Source organism: Austrofundulus limnaeus, unplaced genomic scaffold (genome assembly GCF_001266775.1).
Source record: "Austrofundulus limnaeus strain Quisiro unplaced genomic scaffold, Austrofundulus_limnaeus-1.0 Scaffold519, whole genome shotgun sequence".
Lineage (NCBI taxonomy): Eukaryota > Metazoa > Chordata > Actinopteri > Cyprinodontiformes > Rivulidae > Austrofundulus > Austrofundulus limnaeus.
In genome coordinates this window covers 158,577-179,988 of record NW_013952921.1, presented here as the reverse complement: position 1 = coordinate 179,988, position 21,412 = coordinate 158,577, and the positions used below count along the sequence as shown (strand labels likewise).

Genomic DNA, 21,412 nt, shown 5'->3' with positions numbered 1-21,412 from the left:
CAATAACAGTAACAACAGCTTTTTGACAAGTTTAAAGTTTCTTTAAAATACATGAAAATATTTTAAAATAAACTACAAAAATTAATTTGATAAAGAGCAAATTAAATTAAAATATAGTTGTATCTGCTACTGTTTTTGACAATGTTTTGAACTTTTAAAGTTTTGCATGGTAGAACCAGAGGCTGCACTTCATATTAGTGACAAACTTTGGCCTTTTTTGACAGGTTACCTTCATTTTTTTTCCTTCTGCTTTTCATTTAAAATAAGTTTCCATTTTCGGCAGGTTTCTAAGGTTCTTCTTCTACATATTAAAAAAGTTGTTAAACATCTGAGTGGCGCAGTACCACTACTAGTGGTGAGAAAGTGTATTGCACCTTATTTAAAATCAATGCGGTCCCACGGCCCTCTGCGGCCCAAAGTTAAAAACTGTTGTTCTTTTGAGGCCCTCAAGGTGGCGCTTGCGGCCCATAATTGGGATGCGGCCCATAGGTTAAGAATCTCTGGAATAGTAGATAAATATTATTAATAATCTATTTTAATTCACCAGCAGTGGTAATATTTTGTTTATTTACGTGGAGGCGGCAAAACTTAAAACATGAACTGAAATCTATCTACAAGGAAGGTTGGTCCCATTTGGTTTTCAACATTTGGGTTTTTGTCTGAGGTCTAGATAAATACAATCTAAATGTGTTTTCTCAGTCTCATTCAGCAAAATCGTTAGGAATGTTCTAAAATATGAACATGTGCTTATAAGATGTGTTAAGCTGGAGGAAAAAAAGATAGATCATAAAACCTGACTGTTTTCACCTGGAAAAGAGTCATAGGTCAGCTCAACAGATTTCTTTTACTCAATTGGAAGAGAAATGTGCTTTTAGTGCAAGCGTGTATTGTACCTCTTTCTTTTTCATATTCTGCTTTTTCTCTACAGTTTTAAAGCTAATTGAGATCTATGACAAGTCATAGGTCTGAAAAATAGGCACTCTGATGTCATTTTCCATGTACTATTTTTTAACAAGCATTAACAATGCTGAGAGAATAGAACCACCGGTGAACTCTGGCTGAGAGTGCATACAGTGTGACAGCTACAGTGAGTAAGCCTGGATTGTTCAGTGGTTTGAAGAGATCCAGAAAGTGGCTGCTTTGCCACAGCTCTGTCCTGAATCTGCCCTTTCTCTTTCCCAAGCTTTCTCCTTTTTTCCTCCCTTCTAAGTGGAACAGCAGAAAGCTTACACCATCATTTAAGGCAAGCTAGTGCTGTAGACAATAAACAATATTTGTCCCAGTGCCATGAGGACAGCATATAATTCTGTTGGTCAGTGTGATGCTTTCCACATGAGAGCACAACTCATCTTCACCCACTGCTTCTCTAAACTCCAGGTTCACCATTTACCAAACAGTATGGATTATACATGTGTTTAAATGAGGAAAAAAAGCTTTTTTTGTCACATGATGATTTTAAATGTCTTATTTGCTGTACAGTAACAGCTTATTTTTCCCAACAATGGGCAATGTTCTTGCTTTATAGCTGCATTCATGGTCTGTGTTATTAGATTTACATACCACATACATACCATTCCTTGGAGAAAAGAAACATTGCTAGAATTGGAACAGTTGTGTTTTAGTATAGGTTAACAAAGGCTTCAGACTTCCATTTAATCCAGTTGAAAATTTTTGTACAGGTTGTAATGAAAACAGGAGACGACAGTGAAACTCAGACTTTATTACAGTAACTGTTCTATTAAGCTAGACATCATTATTAGCACATGATGTTCTTGTATCGTCAGTTTTACTCTGTTAAGTGGTTGAACACAGTCACTTCTGTTTTGTGCTCTCACAGTAGCTCCCTTTAGCAACAAGAAGTAATATCAGCAATATTAAAAAAATAATTCACTGGATGTCAGCTTGTACGGATTGTCCGTAAATTACACATATTCACCACAATTTTGAAGGTGTACAGACCATCCATCCATCCATCCATTTTCTTCTGCCTATCCGGGGTCGGGTCGCGGGGGCAGCAGCTTCAGAAGGGAGGCCCAGACCTCCCTCTCCCCAGCCACTTCTTCCAGCTCCTCCAGGGGAACTCCAAGGTGTTCCCAGGCCAGCCGAGAGACATAGTCCCTCCAGCGTGTCCTGGGTCTTCCTCGGGGCCTCCTCCCGGTGGGACGTGCCTGGAATACCTCACCAGGGAGGCGTCCAGGAGGCATTCTTACCAGATGCCCGAGCCACCTCAACTGGCTCCTCTCGACGTGGAGGAGCAGCGGCTCTACTCTGAGTCCCTCCCGGATGACYGAGCTTCTCACCCTATCTCTAAGGGAGAGCCCAGCCACCCTGCGGAGGAAACCCATTTCGGCCGCTTGTATCCGGGACCTTGTTCTTTCGGTCATGACCCAAAGCTCATGACCATAGATGAGGGTAGGAACGGAGTCCAACTATCACCGGAAACGAGCCCGACTTACTGCCGGCAATGCGATACAGACATATAGAGAAATCTCAGTTTTTTTTCCAAATCTCACATTATGTTTCAAAAATTCAGCTTCAAGTTTATTTTATGTCCTAAAATGTTAAAAAAAACAAAAACAATAAATACAATTCAATAACCACATCCCAATCAGTAACTGGGTTGTGCTTTTCTTGAGCTGAGACTGTTCCTTTCAGCAAGGAGGAGAAAGGGTGGATGTGCCCACTATGTCATGTGAGAGTACTATGGATTTTTTAGAAAACAATAGATTTTTGAAGGTCATTGTGTACAGGTAAATGTGTAAAGTTGTTGAATGTGCAAACCTAAGAACAAAACAAAATTCACTGGTATTATTTACAGGATAAATCTTGTACCATGAGAAAGTTTTGTGCACATTTGCAATGGAAACGCAGCTTCTGACATGAAACATAAATCTGTCGATCTGTGTTTAATTACTCTGGCTGGCTTTCTCAAGGAAAGATGTGTGGCACACAAATCTGAATTTTAGAACTGAAACTGAATTACAGAGGGTGTGAAAGTTTGGGCAGCCTTCTTAATTTTCCTGATTTACCTTTATAAATCACTGATTTTTCGGGAAAAAAGTAAAATATAGGGACAAACTAATATTTGAGAAGTGAAATGAAATTGATATGATTTACAGAAAGCGTGCAATAATTGGTTAATAAAATTAGGCAGGTGCATAAACTTGGGCACTAAAAAACCCCTTAACTCAATATTTAGTAGATCCTCCTTTTGCAGAAATAACAGCCTCTGTAAATCATATCAACTTCATTTCACTTCTCAAATATCACTGTGTTTGTCCCCTATATGATATATTTTACAGATTTTTTTATCCAAACAATCAGTGATTTATAAAGTTAAATTAGGAAAATTAACAAGGCTGCCCAAACTTTCGCACTTCACTGTATAGAAGTGAAAATGAAAGTAGTCAAACTGAATTTTTAATTGGACAATATTGAGTTTCATTTTTTGTTGTGTCACAAAATACAGCTTCAAAGCAAAATAAATTCAGATTCTAAACCTTAAATTCAGTTTCAAACCATTACATTCAGTTTCCATTTAGTGAAATTCATTTTAAAACGATTGCATTCAGTTTCAAATTATTCACATACAGATTCAATCAGAGGAATTAAAATTCAGTTCCTACTGGCACAAGGTTTATCCCACAATTATTGTGCTAACACATCACCTGTTTTCCATTTTCTTTGCAAATTAAACTTAACACCCCAAAGTACTGACAACAGCAGACAGAGAAAATGTTTTTATGGTGTTTTTTGGACAGTTAGCTGGCTAAACCTGCTAAAGAGGAAACATGTTTGTTTTGAAGTGTTTTTTTTAGTGCTTCAAGACTAAGAAAAGTGATTTTTGTGACCAGGAAATTTCATAAAATAAAGGATTATAACATAACAGCTGCCATTTTGGATCGTTTTTGGCTATTAAAAGAGGACAAATTATGCATCAAAATTTAGGAACAAACAGAGCTGCAGATTGGAACAATCAGACTGATCTTCAAAGAGGACGTGCAACAGCTACCGCTGTTAGGCCCTGTAGTCTCGGATCACTACCGGCTAGCCCCACCAGCTAACGGCTCTTCACCGATGTCGGATTCTGCCAGCAGTTTTGGACCACCGTTGACTATGGCCTCAAATCGCCACTGGCTAGCCCCACCAGCTAAGGGCTCTTCATCGCCGTTGGCTTCCGCCAGCAGTTCTCCACCGCCACTGACTGAGGCTTTGAATTGCCACCGGCTAGCCCCACTAGCTAATGGCTCTCCATTATCGTCAGCTTCCGCCTGGGCCTGCCGTTGCCATGACCCGTAGCCAGCTCGGAATACAAGCTAGCTGGTGGTTCTCCACCATCACCGACTGTCATCTCGGACCGTTGGTGTTGTCGGATCCAGGAGCTGCAACCACCAGGACCATGTAGGTGAGCCATGCTGAGATGTGGACAAGGGAGAGCAGACTCAGTAGACTACAACTCCAATAACATGGAGGATTAAAAAAATCACTGAATTTTATGAGTGCTGAAATTTAAAAGCTAGCATCACAGCAAAAACTTTTGATGGATCTAGTTGAAGAGGTTAAAGTTGCTATAACTGACAGAAACAAAAAGATTGGTGAATTAGAGAAGGGGGATGACCTGGAACAATCTACGAGAAGAGATGACTTGGTAATTACTGAACTAAAATACAGAACCTACGCTCAAGTTACAGCAAACATAAACACTACAGAAGATTCTCCACAAAAAGAAATGGAAACTCTGGAGCAGCAAGTAGTGACATTTTTTTTTTTTTTTTTTACAAAACAAAGACATCCACATTCAACACGAGGACGTATAATATCCATCTGTCATACCTTCCCTGCTAAATCAGAAAAATTCAAACATCTATTATTGTCAGATTCATTACTAGGAAAGCAAGAAATAATCTAATAATGCAAGCAAAAAAAATTAAGAAACAAATGAACATCTCACAAAAAAGAATGGAAACATTGCACGTGAGGCAATGTTATTGAAAAAACAAAAAAGGATAGTAGCTACTTGGACAMGGAATGGAAACATCTGGGTCAGAACAAAGGAAGGGTCTCAGGCTAAAATAATAAAAGAGTTAAAAGATTTACAGGGACTTAGTTAACTTGATCATTAAAAAGGTGAATTACTAAATGAAAATGACTGAAATTACTTGACATAAAAGGAATAATGCATACAGAGAAATGGATTTGCACTAAAATATGACCACAGTTGAAGACATAGAAGATACAATATATGATGCAAATGATTTGATTGATTCAGATTTTTTCCCCATAATCCAAGATAGTTAATATTACAACAACAAGCAGTTTAATGACATCAAAATGGCAAATGGAGATTTTTCTGTTATTCATTTTAACAGCAGAAGCATTAATGCCAGCTTATCAAAAATATCAGACTGTTTAAAACCATTAAACAATAAATTTAATGTAATAGCAATATCCGAGACATGGCTTAATGAGTAAAGTGCAAATAAATTTAGAATTGAGGAGTATGAAATGTATTATGTGATGATAAAAGAGGTGGAGGTGTTGGTTTATTTATTAATAATGAAATAAAGTGTAAAATACATAATAAAATTACGGTTATTGATATTTGTTATGGAAATAATTACAGTTGAAATATTAAATGAGAACTCTGGAAATATTATATTTAGTTGTGTGTATCATTCACCAGGCTCAAATATAGAGTTATTTAATCAGAAAATCATGGAGCTCTTTGAAATGAGCTGCAATAAAACTGTCTTTTTGTGTGGCGGTTTCAATATTGACTTGGGAAATCAATCTGACTCAAATAATATCAATGTTTATGGACTCAATGTACGGTTTGGGTCTTTATCCATTAATATCCAGACCTACACGAATCACAACTCATAGTGCAACTGTAATTGTCAATATTTTTACCAACGTAAGAAGTGGCGAGGTGATAAGTGGCATCCCAATGACAGATACAGTGTAAGTGATCACTTGGCTGTTTTTGTTATTTGCAGAAATTGTCTGTGTAGTAATGCAAAGCCTACATTGGAAAGGAAAATGATTAATACGTCAAAAAAAGCTTTGGACAAACTAAAAGATGATTTACAAAAACTAAACTGGAATGATGTCTATGTGGATGATGTCAACAAAGCCTATGCTGTATTTATGAACATTATAGGAGTTCTGTATGAAAAGAATTGTGTGCAAAAAAAACCTGTTCCGACAGAAATGCTGTTGATAAACCATGGATGACCAAAGGATTAAGAAATGCTGTAAAATAAGAATTACTTTTACCCTTGCTTTTTAAAACTTAGAACAAAATAAATGGAAGAGAAATACAAAGAATATAAAAACGAATTAGTATGGATTATAAGAAAACATAAGAAAGAATATTATAGTGATTTACTGGACAAAAGTAAGAGTGATATGAAAGCAACATGGAAAGTAATGAATGGTGTCTCGAAGAGACAAAAACAAGATCAGATATTTCACAATATTTTGTAGAGGAAGACAGGGAAATTTATGACCAAAATGTAATAGTAAATAAATTTAAGCAATATCAAATAAATATTGGCCCAAGCCTTGCAGCTAAAATACCAAGAGTAGATAAGAATGTCAGCCATACAGTCGTGGGTTGTGCCAACAGTAATTTTCTTGGTGAAACTGATAAAGAAGAAAATGAATATTGTAAAAAAAACTTTGCTGACAAAATATCAAAAGATTGGGTGGAAATGGATATAATGGTTGTGAAGTAAATAATAAATTATGTTAATGATCCATAATTTATCATTTTCAACAGGACTTTTATGAAACAACATGAAAATAGCCAAGGTAATTCCTCTCTATAAGAATGGTGAGAAATGTATGTTTACAAATTATAGGCCAATATCCTTGTTGCCACAGTTTTCAGAAATCCTAAAAAAGTTATTTGTGACCAGATTAGATCAGTTTATTGATAAACAAAATATTTATAGTAACAGTCACTTTGTACTGTATTTAGAGCTAACAGATAAACATCAATGGCTCTCATGGAATTGATTGAACAAATAACAACAGCTGTTGATCAAAAACAGTACTGTGTTAGTATTTATGTGGATTTAAAGAAAGCATTTGACACCACTGATCACACAATTCTCCTTGAAAAGCTAAATAAATATGGTATAAGAGGACCAGCTCTACAGTGGTATCTAGTTATTTTGAAAACAGGAAACAGTTTGTTCAAATACATAATGTAAGATCTAAACTCTTGTAATATCACATGCGGAGTGCCTCAGGGTTCTGTACTTGGATGAAAGTTATTTATTTTATATCATATATTATTTTATATCATCATGTCTTCATGCATTATTTCAGTCACAATCTAATATAACTTTATAATTGATGGGCAATATTTTTGTAGGCCTGTGTGTCTGGAAAACATCTCATGAACCACCAAATAAACTTTGACAAAACTTTCAGAAAATTATTACATGTACTGTACATCTACCACTGATTATCTTTTGAAGTCAACCTGACCTAAAATGGCTGCCGTAGCCAAATGACTTTAAAAAAGACAAACATGGCTGTAGCTGAGCCAATTTAATATACTGAACGAAAGTTGGGTTTGTTAGCTGCTGGAAATCCTCAGCACATACTCTGAGCACTTACAGATTGCCTGAGATCTTGCTGTGTTGTGTGACGTATGGGGACATAAGGGGACATATGCCAAATCCACTTTTTTAGGTGTTGTGGACTTGGAGCCTCTAGGAGTGCAGAAAAGTATTTAGTCTCACCTAGTGCTACAAGGACATCTTTATATTCTGTTTGGTTCATATTTTTCAGCCCGTTAAGTTTTTTTTCTATTCTCTATTATGTTTTTTGAAATATTACATCAAATTATCTGCAACAGAATTACTATATAAGGTGTGGACTTACCAACTACAATTTCCTCGTCTTAATTGTCCTCTGGTTCTTGGACGGACCAAACTTCTGTTGTTCACATCTTTCAATTAATTGGAAATAAAACCAAAGCGATGTAGTTACACTTTATAAAGACCCCAGCTGATGATTTAAATGTAAAAGGATATGTCTACTAAATGGTTACAACTTAATTTTTCCACATAAGTGGGTAACACTAACATGAAAAGCGGTTGATATGCATTACTTAAATATCAGATCTTCAATAAAAAGGAAAAAAAATTGTATAGGTCCTCTGGACGAGTTCTTCTTTAATGAAACGTTTCGTCTCTCTCCCTCTTGGAAGAGAGACGAAACGTTTCATTAAAGAAGAACCGTCCAGAGGACCTATACAATTTTTTTTTCCTTTTGATTTTTTACCTGGATTACTGAGATGCTTCAGGACAGATCTTCAATATTTTTCTGTCGGACAGAAAATATGTCTCATAAAAATTAAGGTTGAAGATTATAAAAACTTATAACAACACAACATCTTAAGTAAATGAAATGTTTAACCAACAACTTTGTTTATGGATAAAATAAAATAAGAAAAGTAAGCGGATGCTTTAAGACTTTGAAGCAAAACTTCTTTGAGATAGCAAATATAGCTCCGTTTAGATTCTTCCATCTGTTTTAGAGTCACAAGAATAAAATTCAAAATGCTAATAATGGTTTTCATAAGCAAAGTTTCTGAAGTGCTTTTCCAATGGCTGGCCTACCAAAGACCCACATCAGTGAATATCTTTTTGCTCTTAATGTTAAGTTGGAAGGTCTCGAAGTAACTCAAAACTACATGCAATTTACCTTGTTAGGGTTTTGGGTTGCAGAAAGTTGGAATAGATCATTGTAAAGGATATTGTGGGCAGCAGTAGGTGAGTGGAACAGAGTGTTAGCCAGCTGTGACATGCATGGAACCCCATATGTTTGTGGAGAGTTCTGGAAGCTCAAAGTGCAGTCTGTTACACTCTCTTTAGTGCTAAAAAAACGTACCTGAGACAAAGCGTAGGTTTCTGCATGATCTTGCTGTAGCTGGAATTGCTTTTGAGTTGTTTTGAGCAAATCTTCCAGCAAGCATGTTGCTGCTAAATCAAAGTTGTTAAACGTGCCATCATTTTTCATGCAGGGACTTTGGCTCTGGTACAGTAATAAATTAACAGCCCTTCAACTCAAATGCTTAGTATTAATACAAAGTCTTGCTCAGTCTTAAAGTTGATTCTATATCAAAAACTGAGCTAACATTTTAAGAAAGTAATGAAAAAAAATCATTGGTGGGCATGGGCACAGGGGACGTCCCCCGTGACCCAGAAAGGAAGAAACGAGAAAATATAACATATAGATAGATGGCTGGATGGATGGATAACATTGGTTTTGAATTTCATTTTTATAACTTTTATTGTATGTTTATTTTTTCTTTACAATTTTAGTAAGAGTTGATTTAATAGACTGCTTTATTTTATCTGTAATTAATCAAAACAGTCAGAATGTAAAGCCATTAGTACACATACAGTACGTTTAGATACATTTAAAAATAATACTGTATTAGTTAAGCATAGTATCTTACTAGACTGACACTGATGGAAACTCATTTGGGAGGGAGTCTCCAGAATGATTTGAAACATTTTCAGTGATTGTTTCTTTGCTTGTGTTGCTGAGGTCTTAATGTTGTTCTGTTCCTTGAATTTTGACCATGTTCAAAAATTGTGTGACATATTTTCACTGAAAACAGTCACAAAGTCATCATGGGTGTTTCAAACTTTTTTTGACTATGTCATGGGTGATGCGCACTATTTTGACACTTTCATGGGAGCTTTCCTGTGATACAAAACATTTCAAGGTCTAAAAATGATGGCGATAATAAATAATAATTAATAGTTGTAAATAGTAGTTGCGAAAAGAAAAAAAAACATTGAAATTTGTCTATCCAGCCATCCATTATCTATACCCGTTTATTCCATAGGGTCACTGGTGCCCATATCCAGCAGATACTGTGTGAGGGGCAAGTTACACCCTGGACATGTCACAAGTCCATCACAGAGCAACACAGAGACAAATGGGACAGACAACAACTATTCACTCTCTCACACAATTTAGAGTTACCAGTTAACCTAACAGTCATGTTTTTGGTGTGTGGGGGGCAGCTGGAGTGCCTGGAGAGAACCCATGCATGCACGGAGAGAACATGCAAACTCTACCCAGAAAGGTCCCTGTTCCAGGATATGATCCAGCCACTTTCTTGCTAAGAGGCATCAGCTCTATCAACTGAGCCACTGTGCCACCAAAAAAATCTGCATATCTTTATTTTTCTTTTTAAATGTACTTCAGTAGAATAAATTTAAAACTTGGGGGCAGCTGCCAAAGTGGGGACAAAGCAATCCGAGGTGGGCATGATGTGGGTAGACATGGGCAATAAAATAAGGTGTATGACAAAGAATACATATTTCTAAGCAGTGCACACAAAAATAAGTTCTGATTTTCAAATTTTGGCAGTGCAAAATATGGCTTATAACTTGTTTTTCATTTGGTCACAAATATTCAGAATTAAGTGATGTTGAAACTGTAAATTTGTGGATTTTGTCACAATATTTAGTCAAGTTTTGGTTGCCTACTGGCTAACTGTTTGGTGCTATTCATGTGCACATTGAGGCTTTCAAGATAAAATAAAATACCACACTATGTTTTAATGTATCATGAAAATGTTTTTGTATTTGAAAATGAAGACTTTTTTAACGTAATTTGAAATGAAGAATTTCATGCGCAAAATATTGATGATGGCTGATGAAGAGAATGTGAGACTTCATGTGGTACCAGCCCTCAGGCTTGCAAACAAAACATCTGTAGCACACATATGTTTTTTTTACTCTTTATTTTTTATAATTGTGTTTATCCTCTTTTATTGTTGCACTTTGAGATCTGCTTTCAGATGTAAAGTGTATTGCAAATATAATCTATTATTATTATTATTATTATTATTATTATTATTATTATTATTATTATTATTATTATTATTATTATTGTTATTATAAGGTGTTTGCATTTAATATTTAATGAGTATGCTCCTGTAAGATGTCTGCATTCTGGCTTTTGTAAATTTAAGTCAAAACTTAGAGATGGGAAAGAAGTGGGAGCTGTGAATTTGTTTTTCATGTAATATGCACGTTGTGGTTGAAACTGTAAACTACATCAGTGTATTGTGTACAAGAAGTACCACTTCTTATGGTGCACCATACTCTATTGTCTAGAAAAATATGTTTGTTAAAGCTGGTACCCATAATCTCAATGTGACCACTTTCAGTGCATCTTTTCTGTTTGGTTTCAGAATAACTGCCAAAAGACATTACATGATTTGTGAGGAGGAAAAAAGCCACCATAGAAGACTGCTGGGCATGTGTCAAAATATGGTTTGAATTCATATGCACTGGGTTTTGTGTTGACACAAAATACAAAAAATGACCACAAGTCTAAATGCATTCCAAAGCACACTAAACATACAGCGTCACTTTTTTCTCAAATCAGGTTATGCAGGAGTAACACAGAAGGGGGGGGGGGGGGGGTTCTCTTCTTCCACTTAGAAAAAAATCAGCTCCATATAAATGATTGTTTTCTTTCAGAATGGCTGAAACCTGCTGGCAGTCGACAGATTGATGTAAAGTGCACTAGACATTCTGCTGGTGGTGTGGGCTGAGAATTGGACAGCACCATTCCAGACACCATGAATTGTGGCTTCTTTCCTGACATACCTGTGGCCTGAACCTCCAAACCTTTCCACAGACACACACAAAAGCTAATCTCCTAAAATCAGCACCAAGAGTTTCTCTCCACTGTGTACAGCCATTTTTTCTCCTCTTTTTTTCCTCTAGTCATACAATAATTCCAGGATGTGGGATGTGCATAGTTCAGACAACGTGTGGTTACGTTATCCGCAATCAGCGAGTGCTGCAAGATTCTCAACCAGCAAAACTCATTTCTGACAAAGATTTAGCAGGATATTTGAACCAAAGTTACAAAAAAATAAATAAAAATAAAATTCAGCGATTCACTGGTGGTTCATGCTCATATTGGATTTTTTTTGTCATTCTTGTTAGGATAGTACTGTTGTTAGTAGCGACAGAAATAATTTACTCAAAATGGGATGAATAAATCACCCTCATAGTTATATAGTTTTGCCAGTTTGGCTTACACTTTCTGTCAGTGTTGCATTTGAATTTGGCAAGAGCAACAACAGTAAATACATTAATATGATTGTCACTTCACTCTAAGCATATCTAGGTAAAATTGTATGGTTAAGTATTGAAGTACTGTAAGTGTAAAAAAATTGACTAATTGGTCAGTTTAGTGGCACAGTGGCTCAGTTGGTAGAGCTGATGCCTCTCAGCAAGAAGGTTGCCAGATCAAATCCTGGCCCAGAGACCTGCATGTGTGGGTTTTCTCCGGGCACTCCTGCTTCCTCCAACAGACCAAAAACATGACTGTTAGATTAATTGGTAACTCTAAACTGCCCCTAGGTGAGAAAGAATGGTTGTTTGTCTCCTTGTGTCCCCGTGATGGACTGGAGACCTGTCCAGGGTGTCCCCCCAGCCCTTGCAATGTGACTGCTGGATATGGGCACCAGTGACCCCCCATGACCCTGAAAGGAAGAAGTGGATATAGATAATGGATGGATGGTCAGTTTAGCTTTTTAGAAGGGAAAATTGGACAAATAAAATATGAGACATTTGAATAAAGTGGTTACCCTACAGGTGTTACCTGAAGGAAATCTTGACTGCAGATGCACAATCCTTAAAGCAGTAGCTGTCCTCACCTGTTAGAACGAGCTGACTTCAAATAAGCTCTGTGGGACTGGGACAAAACCTGCACTGAAATAACATAAAATTAAAAATCAAATTATCTTAGACATTGGACTGACGGATGAACATGAGACACAAATTTCCATTGAGGATTGGAGAAGTCAAAATGAAATATAATCTTGGGTTTTTGTTCCAAATTTTAACATCTTCCTGAGCAAATGGAGACAAACTGTCACCACTTTGTGTGATAAATAGAGGTCAGTGCAACCCTGTTGCACTGTGATTGATTGTGCGTCACTCTAACGACCATCACATTCTGATTAGCACTTAATCTCACTCCCATCCATTGTGGCTTTAGTAGAATGAATGGTGTTTGGCTGAGCCAGCATACCACTCAGAAGACTTTCTCTCAGCACTTAAAAAAAGAAATAAAAAATGAGTCTGGAAAAGCTACTGATGTCCACTGACAAATCTTCACCTGATTATAAACTGATGCTTGCACAGGACCCGTGAGTGTTCACTTTAGTCATCTGCGTAAATCTATTCAGAGAAATCTAATACACCGATCCCTAGCCAGTTGAGCAGGCATGTCTCACTCTGCCTTTCAGCCTTCGTCTAGCTTGCTGCATACTGTTTTATTAGGTGTTGTGGTAGGTTGCTCAGTACAAGCACTGCTGTTCCCCAGTTTGTGCTTATGACATTTTAAATTTGGCTAAAAGTATCTCTCGTTTTGATTTGCCCAAAGACATTTTCCTGCAAATGGGATGCTAAAGAGTTTACATTGAAGTTTCTTACCGTGGAATAGACTATCTTTTACTGGCTCCTTTGTCTTCCTCAGGCAAATCATGCTGTGGCCAGAGCCGCAGCGGTTTTGAGAACTCTCATCAGCTGTCTCAATACAATCATCTAGTAGGTCAGCTCTGACCACAATTATTGCAATATTCACATCCATAACCAATCATCATTTGCATGTTGAAAGGGGAACTAGAGTTTCCACGGACAACAAATTGTTGAACTGGGCGTATTTATTCTGAGTAAAAGATTATCTTACTGATGTATCTAATATGGTTTAGTTCTTAAACGTAGGCTGTATTCTACTCGTCAGCCCTCCCACAGCTAAAATTTACCTCAAGTTCTGCCTGAACTTTCTATAAGCCCTAAATTATCAATCAGGTGATATCAAGATCAACAAGAAATCTAATCTGTAAACACTAACGGGGATATTTTGTAAAACTAATTGTTGCTGCTTAAAAAATCTCTCATTAACATGCAAATGACCATTTTAACAAGAAAAAAACGATGACTTAATTAGATTTTATCAAGTACTGTACATTCAGTAAGAAACTGTTGCATTAAAAATATAAAGCAAAATAATCAAGAAGCCTGAAGCCTGTTTACGTGCAACCCATTTCAAATTAAAAAAATCACATTTCTGGGTTTTCCAAAGTGAAAGTTTTGGGTGCATTCATGTGTACATGACAAATAGAGATTTTACAAAAACAATAATCCCTAAACCTTCTACATTCATGCACACATTTGAGTGTGTGCCAATAACTGCAAAAACAATTAAAGTATTTTCAATAGTTTTTTGGCCTGATCTTGTGACAAAAAAACTTTGTGTGTTTTAAGAATATTTTACTGAGCAAAATTCCAAAAACAAGATTGCCAACTACTGACACATCACTGGGATTTCAGCCTTTTAGGTGGATTTTCTGCTTCTTGTCTAGATGCAGATATTCTTTTAAAAAACTATTTTTCCTCCTTTAAAAAGGGAGGAAACATATTTATTTAAATATCATCTCCATCTTCATTTCTCCTTTGTTGCAGTTTTATAATGTTTTACGATGCAGTTAATAGGGTTGGGCATAATCGTATCGTGTGTAATTAATCTTCAGAAAAATATTAATCGATTATTTTTTGGCACTTGACTATTAATACGAATAATGCCACCAGGCAGACAGACTGGATATTTCGCCGGTCATTCCCATCGGTGCTCCTCTCCGCTTCAAATATGATGAACATTTAAAAAAGTTCTATAGTTTATTTATCTATCAACACAATTTAAAAATTGATGTATAATCAGAAGTCTGTAATTTTGACACAGTTTGTAACAGATTTTTTTACAAAGAGTAGATCTTTCCCACTAACTTGGTCATGCGACTAGGACATAAGGTTGTCCAGGGACTCCAGGGGATTAATAATCGTTATCGGCTAAATACAGCAATTAATCCTGATTAATTTTTTGCCAATATTGCCCAACCCTAGCAGTTAATCATCATAGTCAAAAAAAAGCCTGAATTTTGCCTGAAACTCTCAGACTGAAGAAGTCTCTTGGAGAAGAGATGAAATGTTTCATTAAAGAAGAACCCTTCCAGAGGACCTATACAATTTTTTTTCCTTTTGATTTTTTACCTGGATTACTGAGATGCATCAGGACGTAACTTTAGTGCTACAAAACTTCTTAAATCCATTTTTTATCATCTGGTATTGTGTAGGGGTGATATTACATCACAAGGCCACTAGAGATGTAATGTTCATGAACAGCCATTGACTTGAATAAGATCAGACTGAGCCCTGCCCATACCGTCCACTGGTAGCGTCTGTGACAGCATGGAGGAGCGGAAAAGGTGTCCAAAAAGGGCAACAGCTTACAACCTCCTTAGAAACTAATAGATAAACAGCAAGCTGAACCAGATCTGTTTCACAGATTATCTGTCATGTTTTTACAACAAATTAATAATTATGTTAATTTCATTGAACAATTATGTAAAACAGCAGATATATTCCAGAAAAATATATAATTTATTAATAACTGATCTAAACCAGACCTGAAGTCAGCCTGTAACTTAAACTTTAGGTATTTGAAAAATTATGACTTCTGCTAGTAATAAAGTACATTTAATATTTCTTCTTACTGTCATAAAAATAAGAATATTTATATTTACCAGTCAACAGTTAGAAAAAATTCTCAGGTTATAGAATGAAACTTGTCTCTATTAGCTAACCATCTTCTCAACAAGTCAGAAACCTAAAAATACTAACATTTATAATATTATTTTACACTATGTAGGTCTAAATATTAATAGAGGACAAAGTAAAAATTTAATAGTTTGTGTTAAATTGTAGCATGATACAACAGTGCCAAGTATATTGTCATAATCTGTGCTTTTGTCTTTATTACGACTCCCGCACGCGAAGCGTAAGCGGGAGTCATATTATTTTTGTACTGTTTATTTAATTTTATTTAATTTTTTTTTCTCTGGAGATTTTTGGTCAACCATAGCACAAAAACGGCTGCACCGATCAGTGTTAAATTTGGCAAGGCACTAGATGAGTCCAACCTACACTGTGCCAGCCAACAGTTTGATGATACACCCCATCTGAAAATGGGGTATCTGGACATTCAAAAATGGTTATTGTTCAAAAACTATTAAACATAGGGCCTTCAGATTTTCTTTGGTTGTTTAGTTCTGATGATGCTCTATCCATCAGGCCCACCAATCAGTACCCCCAGCCCCCGGACCCCCAATTTATCTGAAAAAGGGATGTATCTGGACATATAAAAATGCTTATAACTCAGAAACTGTTCAACATAGAAGCTTCAGATTTCTTTTGTAGTTTAGGTCTGATGAAGCTCTATCCATCAGGCCCACCATCGGTGCTCCCACCCCCGGACCCCCAATTTATCTGAAAAAGGGGTATCTGCACATACAAAAAGGGTTATTCCTCAAAAACTATTACACATGGGAGCTTCAGATTTCTTTGGTTGTTTATCTCTGATGAGGGGCTATCCACCAGGTTAAACAATGCCCCCCCCCCCCCACCCCGGACCCCCAATTTATCTGAAAAAGGGGTACGGTTATAGCTCAAAAACTATTAAACATAGGAGCTTCAGATTTCTTTTGTTTTTTAGCTGTGATGAGGGGCTGTCCATCAGGTCAACCACCCCCACCCCAAAAAATAAAAATAAATAAAGATCCCCTCCCAAACCACTACAATTTTCGGATGCATCTAGTAGCATGACATTTATTAGGAATAAAGACTTCTGAGTTCCGGTGCATTTCTGCCTCTGGGGGTCATGGTGTTACCGCTATGCGGTATCTAGTTTATTTATTTATTTATTTATTTATTTATTTATTTATTTATTTATTTATTTTTGTTCAGTGATTTTTGGTCAACCGTAGCACAAAAACGGCTGCACCGATCAACATGAAATTTGGCAGGGCTGTAGAACAGTCTGATCTACACTGTGCCAGCCAACGGTTTTAATAAAGACCCCATTTTTGAGGAGGGGGCTCCATCCCAAGGGGGGTGTCTGCACATGCAAAAATGCTTATAACTCAGAACCTTTTCAACATAAAAGCTTCAGATCACTTTGTTGTTTAGCTCTGATGAAGCTCTATCCATCAGGCCCACCAATCAGTGCCCCCCTCCTCCCCGGACCCCAATTTATCTGAAAAAGGGGTAATTTATCTGAAAAAGGGGTGTTTGTACGTACAAAAATGGCTATAGCTCAAAAACCATTAAACATACAGTAGGAGCTTCAGATTTTTTGTTGGTTGCTTAGCTCTGATGAGGGGCTATCCATCAGGTCAATCAGTCCCCCCCCCCCCCCACCCCGGACCCCCAATTTATCTGAAAAAGGGGTACGGTTATAGCTCAAAAACTATTAAACATAGGAGCTTCAGATTTCTTTTGTTTTTTAGCTGTGATGAGGGGCTGTCCATCAGGTCAACCACCCCCACCCCAAAAAATAAAAATAAATAAAGATCCCCTCCCAAACCACTACAATTTTCGGATGCATCTAGTAGCATGACATTTATTAGGAATAAAGACTTCTGAGTTCCGGTGCATTTCTGCCTCTGGGGGTCATGGTGTTACCGCTATGCGGTATCTAGTTTTAATTTTAAACTGTTACATTATGTTCTGCTCAGATCACATTGAGCTAAATAAGATCAAATCTGCTGACTTGTGTTGTGAAATGAGATAATTTCCTGTTTATCTTCTGTTTATAAATCCATAACACAAACATCTTTTCTGACATTATTTAAAACATTAGAAAGTTTATATAAACTGTAAAATATTAATAATGATTGGGTTAATATTATAATTAAAAGTTTTTATGATTTCTACATAGTCAGTCCTTTTTTCTGCTCTGTTACCAACATGTACAGTAATGGGAAATCCAGACTCTTGACCATTTTGCGTTAGCCGTTAGCTTCACCAGCCGATCACACAGTCACGTGGTTTCTGCACACTCCAGCTCTATATAAACTCCTTGTGAGCAGCTCCTTACAATAAACAAGAAGAACAGAGTTGCGGACTGTAAAGATCTGTTTCTTGTTTAATTTTTTTACTCCTTATAATCTCTTTCTTTTTTTCCCCTTTAACCATAAAGACAATCGCTCCTCAGCTTTTTCATGGAAAAAAGCAGAGGTGTGTATTGCAGCAGTTCAGGGGGAAAGGGGGAGGGGAGTCCCGTTTGACAAAAAAACATGGTTCCACGTCACATAATGACACATCACATATGTCCCTATGTGATGATGTCACTCATTAAAAATCGATCAGCTCTATTGAACGAAACAGCTTAAGATCTGCATTCCTTTAAAGAGCCATTTGTCACATCTCTAAAGGCCACACAGCAAAGCAATGGTAAAATGGTACAGTAAATGGACTGTACTTGTATAGCGCTTTTCTATCCATCCAGAACACTCAAAGTGCTTCACACTACAATCTGTGCCCTCATTTACCCATTCATACAGCACTCTATTAGGTCTCTACAAAGCTAACATGTCCAATCATCTACAAGAACAAGAGAGACAACCATATACACTTTTACTGACAGGTTTTGAAAGCTAATTAACTCTGTTTCTTTTTCACAGTTCAGAAAACATGCAGAGTACCCAGAAAAAACTCACGGGTGCATGGGGAGAACAAGCAAACTCCACACAGAAAGGCACCCACCCAGAGGCAAAACCTGCAATGCTGACCAACCAAACAATCCTGCCCTGAACATATGTATAAATAATATTGCATTCACATTTTATTCCACTGAGTGCTTACTGACAACAAAAGCCGAAAGATGTTGAAGAAGGTTGGGGGACACATTGACCATTTTTATTGAAACACTTTTGTAGGAAAAAAATGTGTTGTTCAAAATGGTATGTCCGAATAAACAGGATTCGGCTGCATTTCTTCTTTAAAACTTTATTTTTGATCTTCTGACTCCAATGAGGTTCACAGAGCAGCACTCAGCACACAGGCCTCAGTAAGACCTTGGGCTCATATCAAGAAAACCCAAACAAAGCAGAGCTGCCCTGCTCAGAAGCAGAGACTCTAACACACTGTGACAACTTCTTACTACTAAAATAATGAATAGAGCTTATAATGTTCATCTCTTCCTTGTTACACCCTTAGAGGTGTTACCTTTACGTCAGACGTCAGAACGTAACTCAGTTTTGTTTAGGGTAAAGAAAGAACACATGATAACACACACCAACTCTTATTCTGTTATGGCCTTACAGCTGCAATGATCAGAAAGTAAAAAATACAATAATCTAATATTCAATTAATCAGTTACAAAATTTCCTTCACTTTCATGTAATGTCCATTTGGTCTCATTACCTAATTCACCTTTTGTCCCTTTGTTTTGCAGCAAGCTATGGAGCGTACCCTGTCTGTAAAGGTTGCTCAGTGTGCTCCAGGGATAACGGTTGTGTAAACTGCCAGCCCAAACTCTTCTTATTTCTGCGGAGGGAGAGGATGAGGCAGTACGGGGAATGTCTTCACGATTGTCCAGCTGGATACTATGGCATGCGCAGCCCAGAAATCAACATGTGCTCCAGTAAGATCTCTCTTGTAAACTCACCCAACCTTTCTCATACTCCACATTTTTTCCCCTCTCATTTTCTGCCCCACCACTTCTGCCACACCTACACACAGTTTCAGCTCCCCACTTTCCCACAGCACATGATTTATTATCTGTTATCCAGGGCAGACACACATACCTCACGATTTAAGGTGCAATTAGAACCAGTCAACCCTTTGATATCTTGGGATTTGCAGTAATTGTTTTTCCATTGAAAAATAGAGAAACTATACACAAACTGTCATAATCTTGTGCCAACAAGTTAGAAAAAAGAAAATCAATTACAGTGCACTGCATATTTTCACTGGTAGATTAGTTGATATAAGGAAACAGTCAATTGTACGAATATTGAGCTAAATCTTGGTGTGACAGTAGTTGAGAGTCATCCACAGCACACATTATGAGTGCTCTTTGATCATAAAAGATTTGCCATAAATGGTTAGAGTCAAGCCTGTTTATTAGCAAAATATCTTAGGACCACCAGTGCTGTTTTCGTTAACGATGACAATGATAAAATATTTTCGTTGACGCCCCCTTTTTTCATAACGATAATGAGACGGTAATGAAATAAACAAAGCTCCTTGATGACTGAGACGTGATGAAAAGTGTGTGAGTTTTCGTTGACGAGACGAGATTGGACGAAAATGTTAGTCGGTTGTCTGTCAATCATTTAGAATGCACAATATTTCTGTCTATTTTGCATGTATTCTGTGAGTCAATGGTTGAAAAGTATGCTTCTTTGGATGTCCTTGTTTGGTCACGCCTACTACTGCCACAGATTATTTATTTTGGGGATACCTACTTTGGCACGACACCGGCGCCCGCCCGATCACTTTGGCTTCATTCACAACTGGACCATGGAGGATGACGCGTTATATGAAGGGGCTCGGTGGACTCAAACCCAGAAAGGATTTATGGACTTATTTTTAATTTAACTCAATTGTTAGAAGAACCGAATGCATTGTTGAGAGAGACAGAGGTAAATGTGGATTTAAACTTGGTGGGAAAAACACTACAAATCTTAAGCGGCACCTGAAGGCTCACCACGCTGATATTTTTTCAAAGGTAAGTTAGTTACAATTACTATTTATGTAATATACATAAAATGTTATTTGACAAAACAAACCGTTTGTGACACATTTCATAACTTCAGCTTAATGTTTTAACATAACTCTTGCCTATCCTGGTGCACATGGATGCTAACATTAGGCTAAAATTAGCTTGTTTGTGCTAATGTCAGTTACTAGCTTAGCTACGTTTACATGGACATAAGTAATCAGATTAAACGGCCATTCGGAATAAAAATGTGTCATGTAAACAACACCTCATTCGGATTATTCTGACTCGACCCGAATGAATTTGTAATCTTAAGCTAATAAAAACATCAGGGGATTTATGGCTGATAAACAAGTTGTTGTCATACTGACGCTGCTTGGAGTCCAGCTCAGATTTCCTATTTTCCTCTGGGCGGGGATCATGTTTGTGTATGTCTCCATCCAGGTGTGTGATTACAGCAAATGTATATGTGTGTTTGCATTACAGTAAGTGTCTGTGTTTCCTGTGTTGATGGAGTAAGAGAGCAGAAGAGCCGAGGCAAGTTAGACTATTCACATTACTTTCTGGAAGAGGAAAGTTATTGACGCATGTTTGAGTGACTGTGTATCAAACCTGTTGCTGTTTACCCACATCTCTATCGGGTCTGCAGCCTTTACAAACCAAAAAGCCATTTTAGCTAAACATTAATAGTTCAGAGCATTACATTTTCAAATGAGAGACAACCTAAATTTTCTGATAAATATTTACAGCAAAAAAAGGGTTTGTACTTTTTAGAAGTGCCAAAAAC

General features: G+C 37.0%; 1 protein-coding gene across 1 annotated transcript in view; it reads left to right on the top strand.

The window, feature by feature from the left end:
- Positions 1-21,412, top strand: part of rspo2 (R-spondin 2) — a 160,668-nt gene that overhangs the window by 45,981 nt on the left and 93,275 nt on the right. The window contains exon 2 of the mRNA XM_014026036.1: positions 19,357-19,545. Coding sequence (XP_013881490.1) covers positions 19,357-19,545 — 189 coding nt within the window. The remainder of the gene's footprint in view (positions 1-19,356; positions 19,546-21,412) is intronic.